Source organism: Macrobrachium rosenbergii, chromosome 19 (genome assembly GCF_040412425.1).
Source record: "Macrobrachium rosenbergii isolate ZJJX-2024 chromosome 19, ASM4041242v1, whole genome shotgun sequence".
Classification (NCBI taxonomy): domain Eukaryota; kingdom Metazoa; phylum Arthropoda; class Malacostraca; order Decapoda; family Palaemonidae; genus Macrobrachium; species Macrobrachium rosenbergii.
The window spans coordinates 23,051,118-23,073,156 of record NC_089759.1 but is presented as its reverse complement, the minus strand read 5'-3'; the positions used below and the strand labels follow the sequence as shown (position 1 = coordinate 23,073,156).

Genomic DNA, 22,039 nt, shown 5'->3' with positions numbered 1-22,039 from the left:
GTCGATAACGAAAGGTGCCGACAACAAATTATAACTACTTTAATGCAGTAAACAGAACAAGGAAGCTGAAGTTACATTAATCAGGTGCGTGTTTGGATGCTTTGACGGCATCGTCATTGAAAAGTTTTCGATAGGTATTTTAATAAACTGAATAGTTCTCGTCTAAACAAGTTTATCTGGCAGTTAGTGACGAAAGCGTGGAGGAGGAGGGGGAGAAGGTGGAATATCTCCCCCCCCATTCTGGATGTAAATTTGTTTTGGGTGTGGATGTAACGGAAGGAGGGGAAAGAGGGTTTTTGGGGGGGAGGGGTGTTGACCATTTCGCGGGATTGAGAGAGGGAGGAGATTTCAGTTTGGTGGGGTGGAGGTGGGCCAGTGTTGCGCGTCCCAATTAGGGTTCATTTAAAAGCTTTCCTTCACTTGGATGGGGCCATTTGACTTCCTAATCGCATCCCAGAAGGACCGATTGCAGTGCTCTCTCTCTCTCTCTCTCTCTCTCTCTCTCTCTCTCTCTCTCTCTCTGTGAACAGAGTGAAAAAGGGAAACCTCCACAAATTGGATTGATAAGTGACTGCTTGCAGCTGTATCTTTGGTGAAATTAAGTGATGATTTTGTTTGATAATCGTTTTCGAGGAGATAAGAGGCGTGACAGAAAGACCTCCAGAAGACTGGCATTTGATTTTAGTGGTTGCGGGACTGCTAATAATTTGTCATTCGTATCCTTGGCAATAGCAGGAAATTACGACGTGAATTATTCGAGAATAATTTCAATAATAATCATCCACTAACTTGATAACAATAGAAAATTCATCGTAATATTATTGAAAAATAGATATAATAGATCACTGTATTGATAACAGAAAGTTCTCACTTAGTGTTAACAACCCGCATTATGATTTTTGTTCACTTTATATTTCGATATTTAATATAAAGAGTTTTTTTTTTAATAAAAATGTTAGTCTGAACATATTTCCGACGTCAAATTTAAGTCGTGTTTTTTTTTTTTTTATCGAAGTGATCAGTTGCAAGCAATCCGGTGTAAAGGGTACACGTATTAAATGTGTATGATTGTACGTGTTTATGTATATTTACACTGCCTTGTGTTAACATCTACACTAACACAAAAGCCTTCTTTTATTGTGAGCAGTATTGAAAATTAACGAATTATATTTATATATATATACATATATATATATATGTGTGTGTGTGTGTGTGTGTGTGTATGTATTTATGTATGTATGGCATGTATATATACTGTATATATGTGTATATATACATATACATATATATATATATATATATATATATATATATATATATATATATATATATATATATAAGAAAGACGGCGAGAGTAACCATTTCCTGATCTGATTATTATTTCTATGAATAAACTCCTATCGTCTTTCATGATACAGAGGTGTTCTATCATTTCAATCCTAGGAATATGAATTATTATATACATAAATATGTACAACTATGTAGACGTGACGTTTTTTTAAATTTCTGAATGATGTGTCATCCATGCATGTCCTTAAATATGCTTACCTGGACTGAATGTATGAAAAGCAAATATCGTATGTACACTCATAAACAATCCCTCTGTCTATCTATCTATCTATCCATCTATACCTTTAACTATGTCTATATAGGTATGTATGGGTGTGTGTGTGTGTGTTTACGTTTAAAAATTAAGCGAAATAAAGGAGTGCTAACTATTACGTCATTCTAGTAATATATACAGTGAATATAGAATCTTTCTTTTCCGCTCCAAATTCAACAGCGTGCAATAAGTCAAGCTGAAGGTTTTTCTTTGTGTCCATTGTTTGTCCCAAGTTCTACAGTATATACATACATACAGAAATGGTACTAACTGCTATCTTGAAGTAATTTTCTCCTTTTTACACAATTCTTGTTTACCTTTTCTTATAGTGATAGGAAGAGTAATAGCTGTCTTCTGTCTCCTGCTGGAGGGCGACGCCAGAGGGATCCTCCTGGCGCAGCCCCAGGTAACTGAGCACCGTCGCCAGCACTATCAGCCAGGTGACGAACAGACCCGCGCCCAGCGCCCCAAGGGCGAAACCCTGGGCGTCAGGGGGCACGAAAGTGGCCGAGAAGTTGTAGGGCAAAAGAAACCTCGGACTCATCGTTCTCTCTTCACTCTGTTTTTCGTTTAATGATAGAAATGAATTCTCTTCTTTATTCTTACCCTTATTCTTTCGTTGACTTCTTCGGGGACATGGCTGGAGGTGATGGTGGATGTCAGATAAAAAAAAAAAGAAACAAAAAGTGCCACTGTCATATTCCATAATCATCGTTTGGTGAGTGAGACTTAGAAAAAAAATACAAATAAAACTTTCTGTGGATGACGTGCATGAACATTTGCTGTCAAGTCAGTGGAGCAAATTCTGTTATTCAGCAATCAGATAACAAAACAAAAAAATAAATAACGACCTACCTGTAGGAAGGAGTGGATTGGATAACCACTTAACCACCGCCTGTGGATAATTTCATCCAAAAGACCAGCAAAGCTTGATAAGACTGAGAAAATGACTTGGCAATAAATAGCTCTCAGGCACAAATGAAGGTCTGCAATGGACAGTCTCTGAAAGGAGTGAATTTCCAAGGAGTGAGCAACACTGAATGACACAAAAGCTACTGGATCTGAAATTGCCAGCGGGCGGTGGTCTAGTGGGCGGCCAGTAAGCGTGCACAGGATTGGAGGGTGAGGTTTTGGAGAAGGTAATATTATTGATTATTTTTTGGTAGTACGCACCCGCGGTTCGCTCTGCTCGAGTAGCCAGAGCCAGAGCCGTACCCTGAGCCTGAGCCAGAGTACCCAGAGTAACCTGTATCGGCAGGGGCGGTCAGGAGGTAATAAAGGGCAATGGCACCGGCAATGCCCCAGAGCAGGATGCCGGCGGAGAAGAGGAGCAAGGTGGTGTTGAAGGTGACAAATGAGCCCGTGGTGGCATTGCTAAAGATGAAGAAGAGTCTGGGTTCGACTTCCGAACCTTCAGCATCAACATCTTGTGCCTGCTGCCTCAGGTCGGGATAGTTGTTGTCGTAGGCAAGGACGCAGGGGGAGAGGAGGAGCAGGGCTCCGAGAACATGCAGGAGCGTGCGGTTCATTCTCGCCTCACCCGCAAGTCACTGCACTGCAAAAGTGGGGATGTACTGTATGTGGGTACCACGTTCAGTAAAATGGGTGGGTGGCTGGGTGGGGTGGTTGAACTGACATTGACACAGCTGCTGCTGCGGGATGGATACCAGGGTTACAGAAAAAACATCTGGCCATGGTGCTGTATTGCGATTAGAAAAATGGCGTACTATTGTGTCCAAGGAGGGAAAGAGAGTGAGAGACGGGAGGGAAGGAGAAAGAAGGTGAGGGATGAGAACAATGGTCGTTTTACCAATGATTTCAGTGAGAAGTCATGATGCCGTCTGAACTCAAGATCCTCAGAGGAGAAGGGTCGTATCTCTTTCAGGTTCCCCCACAGAACCCTGACCATGCATAAGAATGAACCGCAGCGCCTGTGTCCTGCTGGCCACCGTTGGAATATGGGTATGGAGGTACTGTTGGTCATTGTGGTGGTTGGTTATGGTAGATGGATGGGCAGGATGAGATCGGAAGGGCGGGGCAGCTCTGTTGGGGCAAATGCCGGAGTGAAGAGTACAAAAGGTCATGGTGTTGGTGGTACTGGTGGTGGAAAGAGGGGGTTAGCCGGGCCAATGGGGGTGAGACTTCATGGTGGGAGGAGATAAAGGAGACACCGCTGATCATCTAGTAATAACCCTGACAAAATGGATGTTACATACGCTTTCCTGCCATAAGAGGAGGAGCCGCCGCCTGAGTACCCGGAGTAGCCGTAGCTGCTGCCGGAATCGCCACCATTAGCGTAAAAGTATAAGAGAGCAAGGAGGGCCCCGAGCACCAGGACACCTGTGACGCACAGGATGAAGGAGGCATAGCCGATTGTGACAGAGGTAGCATTCGTACTGATAAAGAAGAGTCTGCCCTCAGCATCGCCTTCTACTACTCCCGGGTACTCGTCCAGCTCCTCCGGAGAGAATCCCATGGTGCAGGTAGCAAGGCCAGCCACCAGGGCGAGGACTACCAGCGTGCGGTTCATTCGGAGGGGTACAGGGGTTAACCTGGAAGACCAGGGTACAGACTATATGACGCTACTCTAAACTGCAACAGAGAGAGAGGCTACACTAGAGAATTACAAAAGGGACGAGAAAAAGGGAGGAGACAGATCGAAAAATAGGAGGCAAACAACCTGCCACTTTCGTGTCGGGGGCCAAAAGCATTATAGTAGCGATGGTGTGTGTGTTGGTCTACTAAGACAGTCACAGAGAGGTAACTCGGTATCGACGAGTCCGCGGGGCAGCCGAGCTATGTGACTCATTTTCAAAACATCTTTCAGACAAAACAGAGTGGGGCGGGGCCTTGGTCTTGCTTTTTTGTTTTTGTTTTTGTTTTTGCACACTTACAGGAGCCTTACCCTTGATCAGACAATACCACTCAAAGGTAATCAACTTGTCCCTGGGCACGAATTTCTCACAAGCGTTAGATTTAGGAACGAGGACAGTCGGGTGTTTAAGAGTTGAGAGAGGGGTGTGTGTGTGTGAATATGTGAAGTGGGTGGGCCTGCTGACAGGACTCGAGGTTTGTTTTAGAGCTTAGAACATCGAGCACTCCAACATTTTTCTTTTAACTATGTACAGATTATGTCATCACAAGGTCTCCGTGCAGTATAATCTGAAGGCTTTATCAGGGGCGAGAGTCGTGGCTTTAGACTTACGATGTTAATGCAAGATAAAATCATATCAGGCAAAAACTGTGGTAAGCTTTCAAGCCCTTGACTCAAGTCCCGTAAAATGCTTTCCGACTACCTTGGAACGATGCCCTTCGTGAACTTGTGGATAACTACAGTCTGGTGCATCCAAAATCATGCACTGTGTGGTTTAACAAAAAACAAATGAGCAGTAATAGCAATAAAAATGATAATGATCATGGTAACAATATTGCCTAAAAAAAAAAGATTGACATGCTTTTGGGTGCTCATGCTCTAATTAATTTGTCAGGTGAGGCACATGCAATGGAGATGCATGTACCTACCATTACTTTGCCGAGTGAATGGACTTTTGGTAGCTAATGACATTTGACAGAGCATTGATACCTTTCTGATGAATCATTGAATCAATAGCAATTTAAAGAAGCAGTTCAAAGGTGAAGAAATGTCATTTCATGGTGGGAAAATATTCTTAGAATTTAGACGATGAAATCAGCCTCATTCTCTACCATAAGTACTAGTCAGGGCAAAGATGTTTATCACGTTTAATGGCTTAAAAAATTATTTGGCCTGGTAAGGATCGACGAGATTGTAATAAGGGTTCTGAAAGAGCTGAGACGCGAGAGAGAGTGAGTCTCATACGTACAGGCCCACCTCGCTGGTCAAGCTGCGTCCAGTGGATGCAGCGTACTCGCATCCCACCCAGTAGCAGAGGACAGCGCTTCCAATGACCATGAGGACGACGCCCCAAAGCAAGAGCCACACGATCCCTGCCCCAGAGACTGTCGTACTGGTGCTGGAGGAAGTGTTGAAGAAGGTGGCCGTAAAAAACTTTTCCTCGAGCTCTTTGAACTCGTCCGTGTCTTCCTTGGCCTCGGTCGGCGTTGATGCCTCCTCTGAGGGATCAACAGCGCCTTCGGCGGCCAAAGAAGAGACAGAGAGAAGCAGAAGAGCCCCGAAGAGGTTCAGGTACTTTAGAGAGAACATACTGGCCTGAAAATGAGGAGGTAGTGTGGTTTTACGACATAGTTCAAGTGGGTATTTTTAGAATGACCTCTCAACAATTTTATCTCTGCCATCTAGTGACTCAGGGTAATTAGGTTATTTTTAAGTCTGTGTGGCGGTGCTACGAAGGAAAGGTGAGGAAGCTGACAGGGGAAATGGATGGAATAAGGTCAAGGGTCGGGACAAGTGCACGATTGGGCCTGGACTTGCATCGGAAACAATGACTGATGAAGCTTTTTTTTTTTCTACAACCATCGTTGTTCGGTACGTACTTCTCAATGTCACGGCCATAAGAGCTGGCCGAGTAACCGCTGTAGCCAGAGCTGTCTCCACGAGGGCCTCCGAAGAGGTAGAACAAGAGTGCTAGACCGATTATGAGAGGGATGAGCAAAAGCGCGCCCAGGGCAATGAAACCGGCGTTGCCAATCGTGACGCTAACGCCATTCGTGTTACCAATCAAGCCTGGCAAGATAAATTGCCTCGCCGCCAACTCCTCATCTGTTGTGTCTAAATCCCTGTTATCCTGCTGGGCCTCGGCTGCCCACCCCACTCGCATACATACAACAAGCACAGCAGCGAAGAAAAACGTCTTCATGTTTGAACAAGGCCTGAAAAGGTGAGAACATGTCACAAGCACGTCTTGTGTGTACGTGTGATGCCCTCAGTTTTTTTTTTTCTTCTTCTCTCTCGCTTCCATTCCAGTTACAAGTTATAAAAGTCTACATGCACTGAGTCTGTCTGTCTGTCTGTATGTCTGTCTGTCTGGTTCTGCTGCAGTTGCTGAAGAAGGCTAAGCAAAATGTGAATGTCTGTCCACATGCACACCAGCGCTACCATGTCAACTTTGGCTTTCCATCCTAAACACTAGATGGCAGGGGATCCTTCGCTCCTCACAGCTCCACCATGAGAATACAGCTCCCCGCACACAAACGTCATCATCAACAAAAATAAAAACAACAGCGACTACGACAACAACAGCTGTAGTCCTCGATGGTTTTGAGGGCTAAGTGAAAAGGGGAGAAGGGGGAAGAAGATTTTTTTTTTAAATGAAAGGGCTGAATGAGGTTTACGTTTAGGAAAATTAATATGAAATTTGTTTTAGATTTATTATGTTTCACAGTACATTTTTTTCGGATTAAAGGCTGTATGCTGAAAGATGGTAATTATTACTAGTGTACGGAAAAAGAGAAGTGAGTTATTAAACTTGATAACTAGTCATTATATTTAATTAATGTGTTGATGATGTCTTGTTATTTAAGATGAATGTGACTAAAGAGGTTGTGTGAAATCATGAAAAGAAGTTAGTCTGGAATGAATAAAAGTCATGAACTGATGAAATTGATCTTAAATAATACCTTTACAAAAACCGCAGAAGAGACAAGATGCAATGTATTTAGAAGCGTATCTTGAGCACATTCAGGAATAGACTGACAGTCTCTAGATTTAGGTGGTCGTGGCCTGAACAATGACGGAAAGGATTTAGAGATCTGTTAATAAATACTTAAATTACGTTCATGGTCAGTTATCACATTGCCACAAGATAAAAAAAAGTAAGAACAACAAACTATTATATTTTTGTTGCAATAACTATTCTTATGTAAAGAACGTGAAAATGTTTTTGAGAGAGCTGTAAAATGTAATTCTAACTAGTATATTTATATATCATTTATTTCTGTCAGTACTCGGTCTCCATATATTTTGACAGCATATTAAAAAGCAATAACAGTAAATTTTTGTGCAGTTAGTAAAGAAAAAATGCAGTGAAAAAAATTACGTAATTCAGCAACAACTTTGGAAAAAATATGCAAAGTCATCATGACTTGCAAACCGAATGTGAAATATGGAAACAAGATCCCGTAGAGTTATTTTTCAGCAACTGCAGAATCCTACTGGGTAAGATTCCTGAATATGTACAGTATATATTTTATAATCATGACTAAAATCATTAATTAAATATTATGTACATATAATTCAAGGGAACAGTTATGCATCTCCAAGTAAATTTTATTAAATTTCTAAGCTGGTATAGTTTCTATTCTGAAGAACATAACTGCTGGTGCAATTCGTGAAACTGAAAACCTCAGAACGTACAGCATTGACTGCAACGGTCGAGTTGTTACCCTGATTTTTTTTTTCTTTTCCTTCGTTCTCCGTGAGGTCCAAATAACAGATGAAGTCTCGGTGGGAGGAGAAGCAAGGTCTGTAAGATGTGATTAGCGTTATGGATGCCTTAACGGACTCTCCCAGCGGACACGCAACACTCGGAAAACGGCAGGCAACGGACGCGAGGCTGTAGCGGAGGCACCACAACAATTATTACGTTCCTTTGCGGTTGTCGTCTGTGGCTACTCCGCCATCGGCTTGTGACTCTGCATCTCTCTCTCTCTCTCTCTCTCTCTCTCTGACTAAGCTTAAAGTGATATACTTAGCAGGGAGGTTACGTTATTGACTTGTACACTTTACAGTTACAGTCGTACAGTTGCTTGACCTAAGGACGAATTTATGTTTGCTAATTACGTTCAGTGCTTACAGTTCGAATCATTTGGGTAACCAACTACAAATTATATCATTATTAGAATTTTTGACATTATTTTGCAGCTATGAGAAATTAGTTTCGTTAAAAATTTTAAAAAATTACCAAATTTTATTATTGCGTAAAGCATATTAGTTTACAATAAAAATTAAGGTAATATTTATAATAAGTTATATAAAAATTATGACAATAAAAAGTGAAAATCATTTAGAAAGTAAGAACTTGATAACAAGACACGGTTACCTAAATCGCACAAAAACATACTTGTGACGAAGCAGTTAACCATCAGAATAACTTCCTTGTTTTTGTTCTGTTCTTTTTTTAACGCAACGGGAAGTCATGAGCGGAATGTGACGTAATTACGGATCATGACCAAATAAGCATCGGGCGGGTGGGAGTATTTTGGGATGTTTTGGTGCACACGCTACCCATATGCTTTTTTTTTTTTTTTTTTTGGGGGCGGTCTTTTTTTTTTTTAATGGAGCGATAATCGTAATGACAGTTGCAAAAGTATTAATGGTTTTAACAGGGATGAAATACTAAGCGCTGGAATTGTCCATGTATTATAGTAAGTAATTATCCAATTTTTTTTTACTATCTTAGTACACCTCAGTTTATTGACCCTTTAGTTTAAAGGGGCGAGTTGCTTAAGCTACCAGTCTAATTTATTACAATTTATTGTTTTAATGTTCGATTCGTGAATTCCTGACTTATTCTCTATCTCTGCTTGCGAAATACTTCTGAATTCAGAAAGAGTTGATAAAATACCTCACGCATTTCGTCATTCTTTTGGCAACACCACAAGAGATTCGTTCCGTGACATTTGAAAGATTCGACCAACATTTTTCCCCTGGTGTGTCTCAAGAGGCGCTTTTGATTCCCACTGATTAGACATAGCAGATGTACATTCTTACATTCTTAAGGGAATAAGAAGGAAAGAAGTCGTGCTCTGAACAGAAAATGCAAGAAAAAATAGATGTCATACAATATGAACTCGGAAACGAAAGGGCAGAATCAAGGTGGATGATCATGAGCCAAGATCAGTCGAGTGACTATGTACAGAAATGGGGAAAAATGAAAATATAATATATCTTGCACCAGCAGAGGAAACTGTATTCACATGGGGACGCTGTTTTCTTGTTTAAAATGGTTGGGTTTTCCCTTCGTCTTTTCTCTCATTGGACACAATGGCATCCAATAGCCATAGAATGTTATGTAGGTTATTTAAAAATAGAGCAAAGGATTTTAAAATTAGAAATATAAGATTTAAAAAATTGATTATTTACAAAATCTTGAAGGATTTCACCGCTAAGAATAGCGTTCAACCCTCATTACAGTTTGCTGAAAGCTTATTGAAAGGACTGAATGTCCTGTTTCCTTAAGACAAACCCAGTGATCAGACACCCTTTAAGCTTATTTTAGCTATTTACAGCATTATTTACAATATTTACAAGGCATCTAAAAGGAAGATACGTGATTAAGCTCAATCTCCTTTCTGAAAACAGAAGAGATTGTGAGTGATTATATTTACAGATTTTACATATTAATTATCAGAAAAATGTACAGTTTTTATGTTAGTTCATTGAAAATTTTACTGTAATTTTTTTACATAATTTAGGAATTAAACTTAATTTCATAAAAGACAAAACCACGAAATATATACTGAATGGAATTTTAACTTGCTTCTTAATATAAGAAATGAATGCGGCAGTGATAATGAATGTGACCATGAATTGGAAGGTAAATATACATAATGACAACTATGCATGAATGAATGATGACTGTTAAAGTGGGATACTCTCGAATAGTCGTTAATTTACGAAAACCTGTCAAAATATGAGTTTTTTTTTCAAGACAAAATAGAAAACGCGTAGTAATCTATATAATACTTTCATGTCACATAAAATTCTCTCTCTCTCTCTCTCTCTCTCTCTCTCTCTCTCTCTCTCTCTCTCTCTCTCTCTCTCTCTCTCTCTCTCTAACATGAAATTCACGTAGCGTCAGATACATAAAAGCTCAGGTTGGTAAAAAATTCTCTCTCTCTCTCTCTCTCTCTCTCTCTCTCTTTGTCTGTATCAGTGAAGAGGCGATGATACCAGCACAGAACCTCTAAATTTCGGCAAAAATAAAAATACTAACTTGTTTGGGAAGTAAACATTATGCCTCTTTTCAGTTACAAATAATTACTGTACAGTATTACTATCTGAAGTAACCTATTATACCACATGGTTTTAAGACTTGAATTTGATTAGTAATTAATGTTTAGCCTGTTTTAGACTTAGGGAAGAAAGATTACATGAATAAAGTCTCTATCATCATTGGTTGCTTGAAACGCAATATCCACGTGCGAGATTTGTTAAAGAGATGTTACACGGTGTTGCGTCACCAAGTATTGCATCATGGGTTGTGATATATGACGAAATGGTTACTTCGAAGATTATTTGTGCACAAAAATGGGAATCTTAAATTGTTAGCTTTACAGTTATTCTACAAAATCAGATATTAAGCTCTTTTAAAATCAGTATTAGTGTAACAGCTGATTGAATAACTGCGTTACTTAAAAAGAGAACATAAGTTGCGTTAAACAGCAGCAAGAAGGTAAATGTTGAATTAAACTAGTTTCGGAGTCTTATTGCTTAAAAAAAGGACGTGGATGTTAAAAACAATCGGTGTAAAACTTCCGATTGTGAAGCAAGCTTTAACAGCTTATAAGAAATATGTGATGATCGTCATCCGTTTCAAAATGCTAGACAGGGGATTGAGTAACACGAAAATTGAGAGGTCAGTGCGTTCATTTCAGACTTGTATTGCCAACTTCAGCTAAAGCTAGATGTGATCCTTTTCATCGCAAACTTTTTTCTAATCACGTGGCCCTCAACTCTTTCTGCAACAGTGACACTAAGGTTGAAGCTAACTAAAGACGAAGAAGCTGATGACACTTCTTCCTGTTTAGTCTCTTCACCTTGTAACGCATCTAGCTGTCACTTCAAAGTCAAGGCCTTCAACATCCACAACTTTTGGTACTCATATTTTCTAGCTTTTCCTGAATTTCTCGGCGAAACTTTGCCTACGATGGCCACTATGTCTCACTCACACTCGAGAGAAGTCCTGAGGAATACCAACGAACAGATCACTGATAATTAATCACTCGTCCGAAGATATCTCCCGGGTCGGAGGGACTTCTGAGTTTGTTTCGAGGGACTGAGAGATGGATGATGGAGTATGAGATGCTGCGGATGACTCTGAGTGAGTGTGTGTGTTCTGTTTTTTTTCCGACGAACTTGAAAGCCACGTACCTTGATATCACAAAAGGGGGGAAGGTTTAGCTAAGCGTAAGTGCGTGTAGCTTCAACTACTGGTCAGAGCTAACTGATGCCAAGTGTCTCATTGGTGTCTGTTATATATCCCCGCCGATCGTTACTCTCTGAAGACCCGTGGCCTGATTTTCATAAGTCCCTCCCTCTCTTCAGCAGTAACTATCATCACCACATGGCACTGATGCAGGCGCACGCACGCACGTACACAACCTCCCTCCTCTCCTCTCCTCTCCCAAAACTTAATCTCAACCCCCCCCCCCGTCCCCATTCACGTATCGTAATCCTCCTCCCTCGTCGCATCCTACGAGCATCGCCTAAGGGACGCCCTCCTCTTCGCCCCTAGGGCCCTCCCGCCTCCCGGCGACGAGTTCCTCTCGTGCATCGTTGGTGCTCCCGCCAATAGTGTGCGGTAATCTCCCTCGATCCCCTCCCTCTCCTCCCCTTTCCTCGAGAGAAATAGGCGTTCCCCTCATCCGCCGACTCTCTCTCTCTCTCTCTCTCTCTCTCTCTCTCTCTCTCTCTCTCTCTCTCTCTCTCTCTCATCATGATACGTCGAACATCATACTCATCTCTGATCCCCCCCACTTTCCTCCAATCTCTCACTTCTCACTTCTATTTTCCCACCATTCTCACCTCCAGCCTCATATTGGCCTGGTTATCTACAAAAAAAGTGTTGTCATCTGCTCTTCTTTTTAATATTGCCAAATTTTTCAATATAAGTGGAAATACAGTACCTGTGCAGACGTTTACATTAATTACTGGTCATAACTGGAGAGAGAGAGAGAGAGAGAGAGAGAGAGAGAGAGAGAGAGAGAGAGAGAGAGAGAGAGAGAGAGAGAGAGACTTCTCAGCTTTTCCTTCAATTTCGATCTCCCGTGAACATCCGCATTTTTCCTCGCTTTCGCAAATATTTCAGCTTGTGGTGTGATCTCTAATAATAGCATGTGTGAGGGTAATAAATCGTTTATTTACAGAAAACGAGTTTTTCTTTAGTTTTTGTGTTTTCTGTAAAGTTATCATATATACTGTAAATATATATAGTGCATATGTATATGTATATATATATATATATATATATATATATATATATATATATATATATATATATATATATTGTATGTATGTATGTATGTATGTATTGTGTATATATATATATATATATATATATATATATATATATTTATACATTACTTTCGGCTCTGTTTCTACTGAATGTTTAACCTACTCCGCCCAGTGTTTTCTTTTTCATTTAGTTCACCTATTACCACTTTCCTACATCTCGATCTTTCCTCCATTTTTCACTTACACCCACAAATCCTGTATCAGTGATTTTCTCCCCAATAGTCGGTCGCAGTTTCACTCTCACCTTTCGGTCCCTCTCGACCAGCGCTTAAGCCATTTTAGCGGTGCGTTTCTGGAATAACTTTACTTATTTTTCTCCACCATGTTATTTCATCGGGTTTGTTCAACAGCTTTTGATTTCGCGTGGGAATGTTCCCATCGTTTATGTTTCAAGAATTCGTTCGCTTCGTGTTTTAGATTCTGCCGGTTGTAAGTTACTATATATGAAGACTTGACATAAATTTTCTGTAAGACCTTTTTTCCAGATGGCAGAGAGAATTCAGTTTTTTGGTGTTTTCATATATTTAAAAAATTAAACCTTCCCATATTTCCTTTCTAGTTGCAAGATTTTATTTCTTACGCTATTTTGTACTACTATTTATTTCGTAAAAATTATTTGTTCGTCAACAGTTCATTCCTCTCTCTCTCTCTCTCTCTCTCTCTCTCTCTCTCTCTCTCTCTCTCTCTCTCTCTCTCTCTCATCTTCCCCATACCTTCTTCTCTCCGGCAGTTAAAAATTTGAAAAGATCACCGCTCGTAACCGGATGTAGCTCAGAAAACACTACTTGTGGAATCTAAAGATAGGTATCTGAGAGGAGTTGAAATCACCGCGAGGCTTTCGTCTGTGAGTTCTCTCGCATTTAGCTAAAAACAGCTTTCGTTGAGGAGTTTCACTTATTTGTCCACAGATGTCTATTACTTTTAATTATTTATTTCTTAAAAAAATTATTCGTCAACAGATTATTCTCTCTCTCTCTCTCTCTCTCTCTCTCTCTCTCTCTCTCTCTCTCTCTCTCTCTCTCTCTCAGCTTCCCCATAACTTCGTCTCTCCGGCGGTTAATGATTAGAAAGATCACTGCTCGCAACCGGATCTAGCACAGAAAACATTACTTGTGGAATCTAAAGATAGGTATCCGAGAGGGAGTTGAAATCACCCGGAGGCTTTCGTCTGCGAGTTCTCGCATTTAGCTAAAAACAGCTTTCGTTGAAGAGTTTCACTTGTTTGTCTACAGATGGGATGAGAGCTTTACTTACGAGATTTCACCTCGTCTTACCTCTACTCTCATTAAGAATAAAGTCGATTGATTCTGTTTTAATTTTAGTAGTAAAACTGTGATTGAAAAATGGCTTCAGTTTTTAAACAGTTTTATTGAGTATTTGAATATTTCTCCCTTTTTAAAAGATTTTCTTTTTCATGGAGGACGCGTATCATAAATAATTTAAGTGAATTTATGAAAAAGCAGCGTAGCTAGGAACCAGCCCAACTGACCAACACCACAGTACAAAAATTTATAAGTTTACTTTTCGTCAACTTGAAATATTTCTACTGGAGGTAGACTATATGATTTTTTAGACGATTTTTATGACTTGAAAAATTTTGCTGAGCTTTATGCGACCATAGCCAAGAGAGAAGAGACACTTCTCCACTGGCCCTTGTAGAAACATTAAAAATATATTCAAACCTAAAATTTCGTGATAATCATTACCTTAGGTGTTCCTGTAGAAATGTCAAAATTAGTTGACATAAATTCTTAATGAGTTCCCGTTTCTCTCTCACCCGCAGGCACGGGATGAGGCAAGCACCGAAACCACAGACTCATTGACCACCAAATAAACGCAAGCAGTACCGTAACTAACGCATATCGTCATGTACTAAATGCTGTCAAGATGTACTGGATGTTGAAGTTATTGGGCTATTATCTGGTAATTTCCCAAACAACGAAGTTGATCAGTAAAGACAAGAAACAGGTCTCCAAGGCTGCGGTGAGTGACTGGTATATTTATTTGCTCTTTATTTATACGTTATTTTTTTCATACTTGCTGTGTATAGCCGCAATACTATATTTTTTATGTGATTTCTTAATCTCGTATTGGAGCAGGTGAAAAATCCTTTTAATATTTAAATTCATGAAAGATACAATGAAAAATTGTCTAGTTTCCGTACTGTTAAACTGCCCCTGATTTTCGATATACCATTTCCACACTTCTCCAAAAGAGGACAAACAAAAAATGATTACACATCGATCGCTTGATTCTTTTAATACTTTCTTTAAAAAAAATTGATAGCAATTCTTGGAAAGTAACGTGGAGAGATATTAGCAAAAACAACAGATCTGATCAAAACAAAACCTGTGAAAATATCAACGCGAGACCATGACTGCCAGAGCATCTCTAAGAGCAGTTTATCGACATAACTTTCACGAATGTTTTTGGGCTGAATCTATGTTTAGGGAAGATGAGAAAGTCTCGCAAACTTCCACCGTACGAGTTTCACATATAAAAAAGGTCATCTTAATAATGTTACATCGCTAACAACAAACAACAACAACTTTCTCAAAGCATTTGGTGGAAAGAATGTCAAAACTTTCTTTATTAATGACGGTAATTTATGCTTATTGCTTCAGGATCGAAGTGAAACTATTGTTATTTAACAAAAGCCGCAGTTACGATAAACGTGTAAGTTTGATCTTAAAAAAAGACTCGGAATGAAAGAACTTGCTCGTATGCCCTGATGCAAAGGTTATGATTCGCAGGCGAGGTAAGCGTGGATCTTTTATAAAATGACTTACGTTTACTGCTCTCCGAGCATGTTTGATTTGCAGCTTCCGTCTTGTATTTTGCTTGAATAATTAATAAGCTATATATCCAAATTCCTGAAAAAAAAACAGTATAAATTTTATTAGGAATAGTTAGCTCGGAAAATATCTAGGAATGAAGTTTTGTGAATTATGTATCAATTATCTTGACATGAATTTGTAGTTAATAATTGAAATCTAGACAGATTTTTAAAAAACTATTTTGAAATTAAAGTTAAGGACTTAATCAGGAATTTATTATTAAAGTAAGAATGGAATTCGAGTAACTGATAAGTAAATATATATACACCGCTCGTCAGTTAATCATGAAGAAAGTAATCAGATATCATGAGGATATTTACATGGAATTCATTCTAAAATCAGCTGAGGCTTTATAGTTTAAACTCACATTCATTTGCTCAAAATCATTATTATTATTATTATTATTATTATTATTATTATTATTATTATTATTATTATTATTATTATTATTATTATTACTATTTGTCCAAAAATCACTGTCCTAATCATGCTTTATTAAAAGCATAATAATAAGCACCTAGTTGCAAGATCCAGTACAAATTAAAATTATGAATGATTTTGTTTATGGATCCATGTTTTATTTTAAAAAATCAAAGAATATAGAAGTAAACGAAACATTGTTTTTATAGATTCATAAGTGCGAAGTTTTAAAATACACGTTCATTTTATTAGAAGACAATGAAATATTTTCTTTACAGTTCATTACATTTTTTGGTGTTGCAGAACTTTAGTAAATTTTCTTTTCCCAAGTCTTGAATGGGAAATTTTAACAGTGATGAAATTCGACATTAAGAAAGGTGAATGGTATGACTTTCATACGAGGGCTTGAATGGTTTGCTGACTGATTTGTGTATGTAATCTTGCGTTCCAGTGTCGCATGCTTTCTGACAGGAAGAATAAATATATATTACCTCGTATTCGTTAGTGTGGTACCAGCTGAACTTCACTTTTAATACACATTTCCCTCGGAAATTGAACTCGTAATTCATCTACGCACTATGTTGATATTTCGGGTTCCGTTGCGACCCATTGCCGCTCCCACCACACACCTGAGGCCCTTCACAAGTTTCAGCAGGGCCATGAGAACTTACATACCAGTGGTATCTGCCATTCATTGGTAAGTGCCATGTTAGTGTTGTATTTTTTTAAAAACAAGATAAGGATTTAGGTCGCTTCCACTGTTCAAGTTACGGTAATGCTTCTCGCTTTTCATGTTCGTCGATTCTCGGAATTGTACCTAAGCCCTTCAGTGATCTTTCTTTGGTAAAGAAGCTAACTTCTTCAGATTTTCGGCATGACTTTTTTTTCAGGGTTGAAATTTACGTGTGATTCTTTATTCTGTTTTCGAAGAAAAAACGTCCCCCCCTTTTTTTATATATAATTTTGTGATTATTCTAGTATTTCACGTCGCAATTTCGGTGTGGAAGAATCCAAACCAAATCCTCAGAAACCAGTTTTTGTGTGTGTGCCCCGAAATAATCGACCTCAAGGGTATGGCGAACTCGACAAAGGACAAGATATATACTTCCCAGGTACCGAGAGACTAGTGAAATCAACATACTCATATTCTTGAGCTCTCAGTTTCTCGTTCAATATCAACGGACGGGATTCGCTTATGTCATCTCAATATCTTTTGAAAATAGAAATAATATTTATTAAAGAGTAAAAATCAATTCAGCTTCTAACAGAAGAGTTCCCGAATTTCGAAAGGTCAGGAGATGGAGTTCGGACAGAATTTGTGGTCGATTGAAATAGCTGTATCAGGAGGTGGTATTCCAGGATAAAGGTCTTATTATCAGATACGGGCATGAATTTAGGGAGATGAGGGTGGCAAAATAACCCTGTAGCAGTTAGTCTTTGTTTTTTTTTTTGGGTGTTGTTGGATTCATTGTGAAATTTTCCAAAATTTGATCTTGTAAAACAGCAAGTAAAGAGACAGTAATTACATAAAAATAGCATTTACTGATATATATATATATATATATATATATATATATATATATATATATATATATATATGTGTGTGTGTGTGTGTGTGTGTGTGTGTGTGTGTGTGTGTGTGTGTGTGTGTGTGTGTGTGTGTGTATGTAGAAAGAGAGAGAGAGAGAGAGAGAGAATTATTTAACAGCTAATCTCTAAACCTCGTCTTAGATAATAAAAAAAAAAAACTGACAGATAGTCGAAGAGGAAGAATGAGAAGAGAGAGAATTTATTTTTAGAACTTATGACGATAGAATTTATTTTTGGGCTTCTTAACGAAAAAATCTATTATTAGATTTCATGGCCCATATTCATTTGCGAATCTCAATACCCGTGACGGTGGAGCCTAATTAGAATATAATAAAATCTGCATAATTGTTTGGCATGTGGTCCGTATGGCCAACCAGAATAATCGGTCTTTTGATAAAGGCAGTGAAACATTCTCTTAGCCAAAACTAGCAAGGCTTTAATGTTTTATTCCTAATGTACCTTCTAATACTCTAGTAACGGAGCAAATAGGAAAATAGTTACTGAAATTACTTTTTATACATTTGCGTCTTGATGCCTGTTACATACTGTCTTTCTTTCCCGAGGATGTAATTCTTGATATTCAGTTCAGTTATGAGTCCCAATCTCCTTTACTGGAAATTGAATTTTTTGTGCACAATTTAAGTCTTTCTTTTTACCGTTATTTTTATTGTTCTGTTAGGAAATCTTGGAAGAAGGGATTGACTTTATTGCTTTCTGCTCATTGTATCAGCATCAAAATTATTCTGCTTTATTGCTTCCTGCTCATTGTATCAGCATCAAAGTTGCTCTACTCTATTGCTTCCTGCTCATTATATCAGCATCAAAGTTGCTCTACTTTATTGCTTCCTGCTCATTGTATCAGCATCAAAGTTACTCTACTATATTGCTTCCTGCTCATTATATCAGCATCAAAGTTATTCTACTTCTTTCATTTCTAGTTAGATGTAGCCACTATTCCTTTAAAATTACTGTTCGAGAGACTAAATATCCATGACTGGTAGCTGCGTGTCTCACTCTCCCACTGTAAAAAAATTTACATTATATATATATATATATATATATATATATATATATATATATATATATATATATATATATATATATATATATATATATAAGAGAGAGAGAGAGAGAGAGAGAGAGAGAGAGAGAGAGAGAGAGAGAGAGAGAGAGAGAGAAATTCTATGAGAAGATTAATTCCTATCTCTCGAAAATTTTCGTGAAGATGTGGTAAAAAATTTCATGAAAGACCTGAAGAAAATGTCGTCAGATTTAATGAAACTGCTGGCGAATATTGAGGTCGGGATCTATGGAAATTTTCACAGTTCAGTAACTAGTTCATTACGCTTCGAGGCTGATTCAGTCTGGTCGTCACCTAATTGATGTTACTGTTGTCGTTATCGTTATCACAATTTTTTGCTTCTGTTGCTACTGTTGTTTTGGTTAAATGCCATAATTGTTTAAGTAACCCTGTGACCTTGAACTTGATTAATCCTCAATTTTTGTCTGTTTTAACTCTTTCTATATATTTTTTACTCATAAGGTTGCCTATCAACTTCCCTTTATTGTCAGGAAATTTTTATCATCCATATTGATGGAATTTTTCTTTTTCATCTCCCCGTTAACGGTGTACTTACTCAGTTATTATTATTATTATTATTATTATTATTATTATTATTATTATTATTATTTAGCCAGTTTTCTTACGTACTTCTTCCTTTTCCTTATTCCTCTTAAATTGTCTTCCTGCCTCATATTTTCCTCATTGCTCCAACCAGTCTCTTCTCTCTATCCGTACACCCTTTCCTTCTATATTTTTCTTTTCCCAGGTTCTTTTTTCTTTCACATAATAGGAAGCAAACTCTTGTCATCCTCTCCGAGCGGGATGTACCGCACGAAGGCTTCCTCCAAGTTTTCGCTGCTTCTACGGGCGGTTTCCTTAACCGCTTCTAAAAGCGGTTTCTTGCAAGTGAAACCTATCTGGGGAAATCTGGGAGGCTTAAGGCGTCCTCTGGCAGGCATCCAGAGAATCTGATTTCATTTTCTAGCTTCTACAGTTAGCATAGGATAGGTTGGTCTTCGTAGTATTTGACAGCAAGGAATAATATAGTAACTGGTTAAAGAGTTTGCAAATAAAACCGAATTATTACCGTTTAAAGTGTCTAAGAACCAAGGAAAAATATAACATGATTAACGATTCTTGAAATAGAATAAGATTATTGCTGTTCATAGCATCTAATATCAAGGCAAAATATAATATGATTAAAGTTTTTTCAAATAAAACCAAATTGTTACTGTTCATAGTATCTAACAGCAAGGAAGAATATAACAAATAATTGGAGTTTTTTAAATGAACCAAATTTCTGAATTTCTCCCTTGTTATCTAGCTGAATTATAATTGATTGGATTCATATTAAAGTGTTCAGAAACATAAGCTCCTTATATCGTTATATCATACGATTCTCTACGAATAAAAAGGAGAAACTCGTGTTTTATCATTACCATTATTCAGTACGATACTAAAAAAAGTACAATATATTTATTTGTTTTATTGTATAATATCTGTACTACTAATAAATGCTGTATACAGTTCATACCATTTATTTATCTGTGACTGAATTCCTCTAGTAACGTCTATGGACAAGAAACGAAACCTCCTCATCTCTTATATCAACTCTGTAAATTACAGTGAACACAGACTCTATAGCTTCTCTTCTATCGATCTATATATCTATTTATTTTTTAACTATTAATTTATTTTTTCTATTCTTTTTGTGTTCCTTATTACCTTCTGTTACTTTTTCCAAATGAACACCATATTCCCTGGAAGCTTGAATTTCAAGTCAGTGGCCCCTGTGAGCTTGGTCCATAATAATAATAATAATAATAATAATAATAATAATAATATTGATCTTATAACTTAGGAAAAGTTGTTGAAAAAGTACGAGCTAGGCATCTCCTCTCTCGTACCTCCAGAAGTCCAGAGGCCGTTCGAATGAATCCCTGGCCATCTTGTGGACTGCAAGTGGGTCAGAACAGAGTCTGAGAAACAACAGATGTCACGTTGCTTATTAGAGAGAGAGAGAGAGAGAGAGAGAGAGAGAGAGAGAGAGAGAGAGAGAGAGAGAGAGAGAGAGAGAGAGAGAAGCTTCAATGATTTCCTCTTGAAGGAGCTCGCACTTGAGGCTCTCATGTTCGTCACTCTTGTTCGTGGCTGGTTGGCGCTCTCTCTCTCTCTCTCTCTCTCTCTCTCTCTCTCTCTCTCTCTCTCTCTCTCTCTCTCTCTCTCCTGTGTTTTCGCCAAGATTATTTTTTCCTTTCAATGCAGGTTTTCTCTTATCAATCTTCATTAATAAGAGCCATTGATACTTTGTGTGACCAACCAGTTTTCCTCAGGCATTCAAACTTATTGAATGTAATTCTCTCTCTCTCTCTCTCTCTCTCTCTCTCTCTCTCTCTCTCTCTCTCTCTCTCTCTCTCTCTCTCCCATTATATATATATATATATATATATATATATATATATATATATATATATATATGTTTGTGTTTGTATATATATAATTACAGATGTAACTATATATATATATATATATATATATATATATATATATATATATATATATATATATATATATAAATATATATATATATATATATATATATATATATATATATATATATATAATATATATATTATGTGTGTTTGTACGTATATAATTACAGATGTAACTATGTACTGTATTTTCGAGTAAAAAGTAGAATGTACCTTTTCTTACTTGTATGCACCCCATCCTCTTTGTGATTCCACGTTTGCACTATGGAACAATTGTTCCTCATATGAGGTGGGCGGAGCACGCATGTATGTACACGCCCTTTTTCCTCCGCGCCAGGAGGCTCCTCCCCCCAATGCAAAAATTGGGAGGATGGTCACCGTCTCAGTTTCTCTATCTCCCTCATCCATCGCGATCTGTTGTTTTTCTGTGTAATCTGTTGATTGAAGTCTCCAACCTGCGTTCGGTCGCATGTAAAATTCTACCAGGGACTTTTTTTCAGTGTTTATTGCCGTAGCGAGTATGAGAAGTGGGTTGTGAGACTTCAAATATGAAGAGAGAATTGTCATTTCTTTGCCGAGAGCAAAAAGTAATAATAATAAACAGGTAAAAAATGCGTCGAAGTTTCTTCGGCGCAATCGAGTGTTCTGTACAGCATATGCTGTATGAAACTTCCAGCCTTGGCCAATGAAACTCTTAGCCGCGGCCCACGAAACTTTCAGCCACGGTCCGGTGGTGGCATGTGTTGTTGGTACCCGTAGCGATGTCAGAGTACGATTATGGCCGACTTTAACCTTAAATAAAATAAACAGAAAAAGTGCGGACGGACAGCAAAGCCATCTCAATAGTTTTCTTGTACAGAA

The 22,039-nt window shown here is 38.2% G+C and overlaps 1 protein-coding gene across 2 annotated transcripts in view; it reads left to right on the top strand.

Annotated features, from left to right (window-relative positions):
- Kap3 (kinesin associated protein 3) overlaps positions 1 to 22,039 on the top strand; it is a 261,015-nt gene that overhangs the window by 106,105 nt on the left and 132,871 nt on the right. For both annotated transcript variants that reach the window (XM_067121283.1, XM_067121282.1), the window contains one exon: positions 14,560 to 14,759. Coding sequence is in view for 1 of the 2 variants with exons in the window: in XM_067121282.1 (XP_066977383.1) it covers positions 14,664 to 14,759 (96 nt within the window). In the remaining variant the exon portion in view is untranslated. The remainder of the gene's footprint in view (positions 1 to 14,559; positions 14,760 to 22,039) is intronic.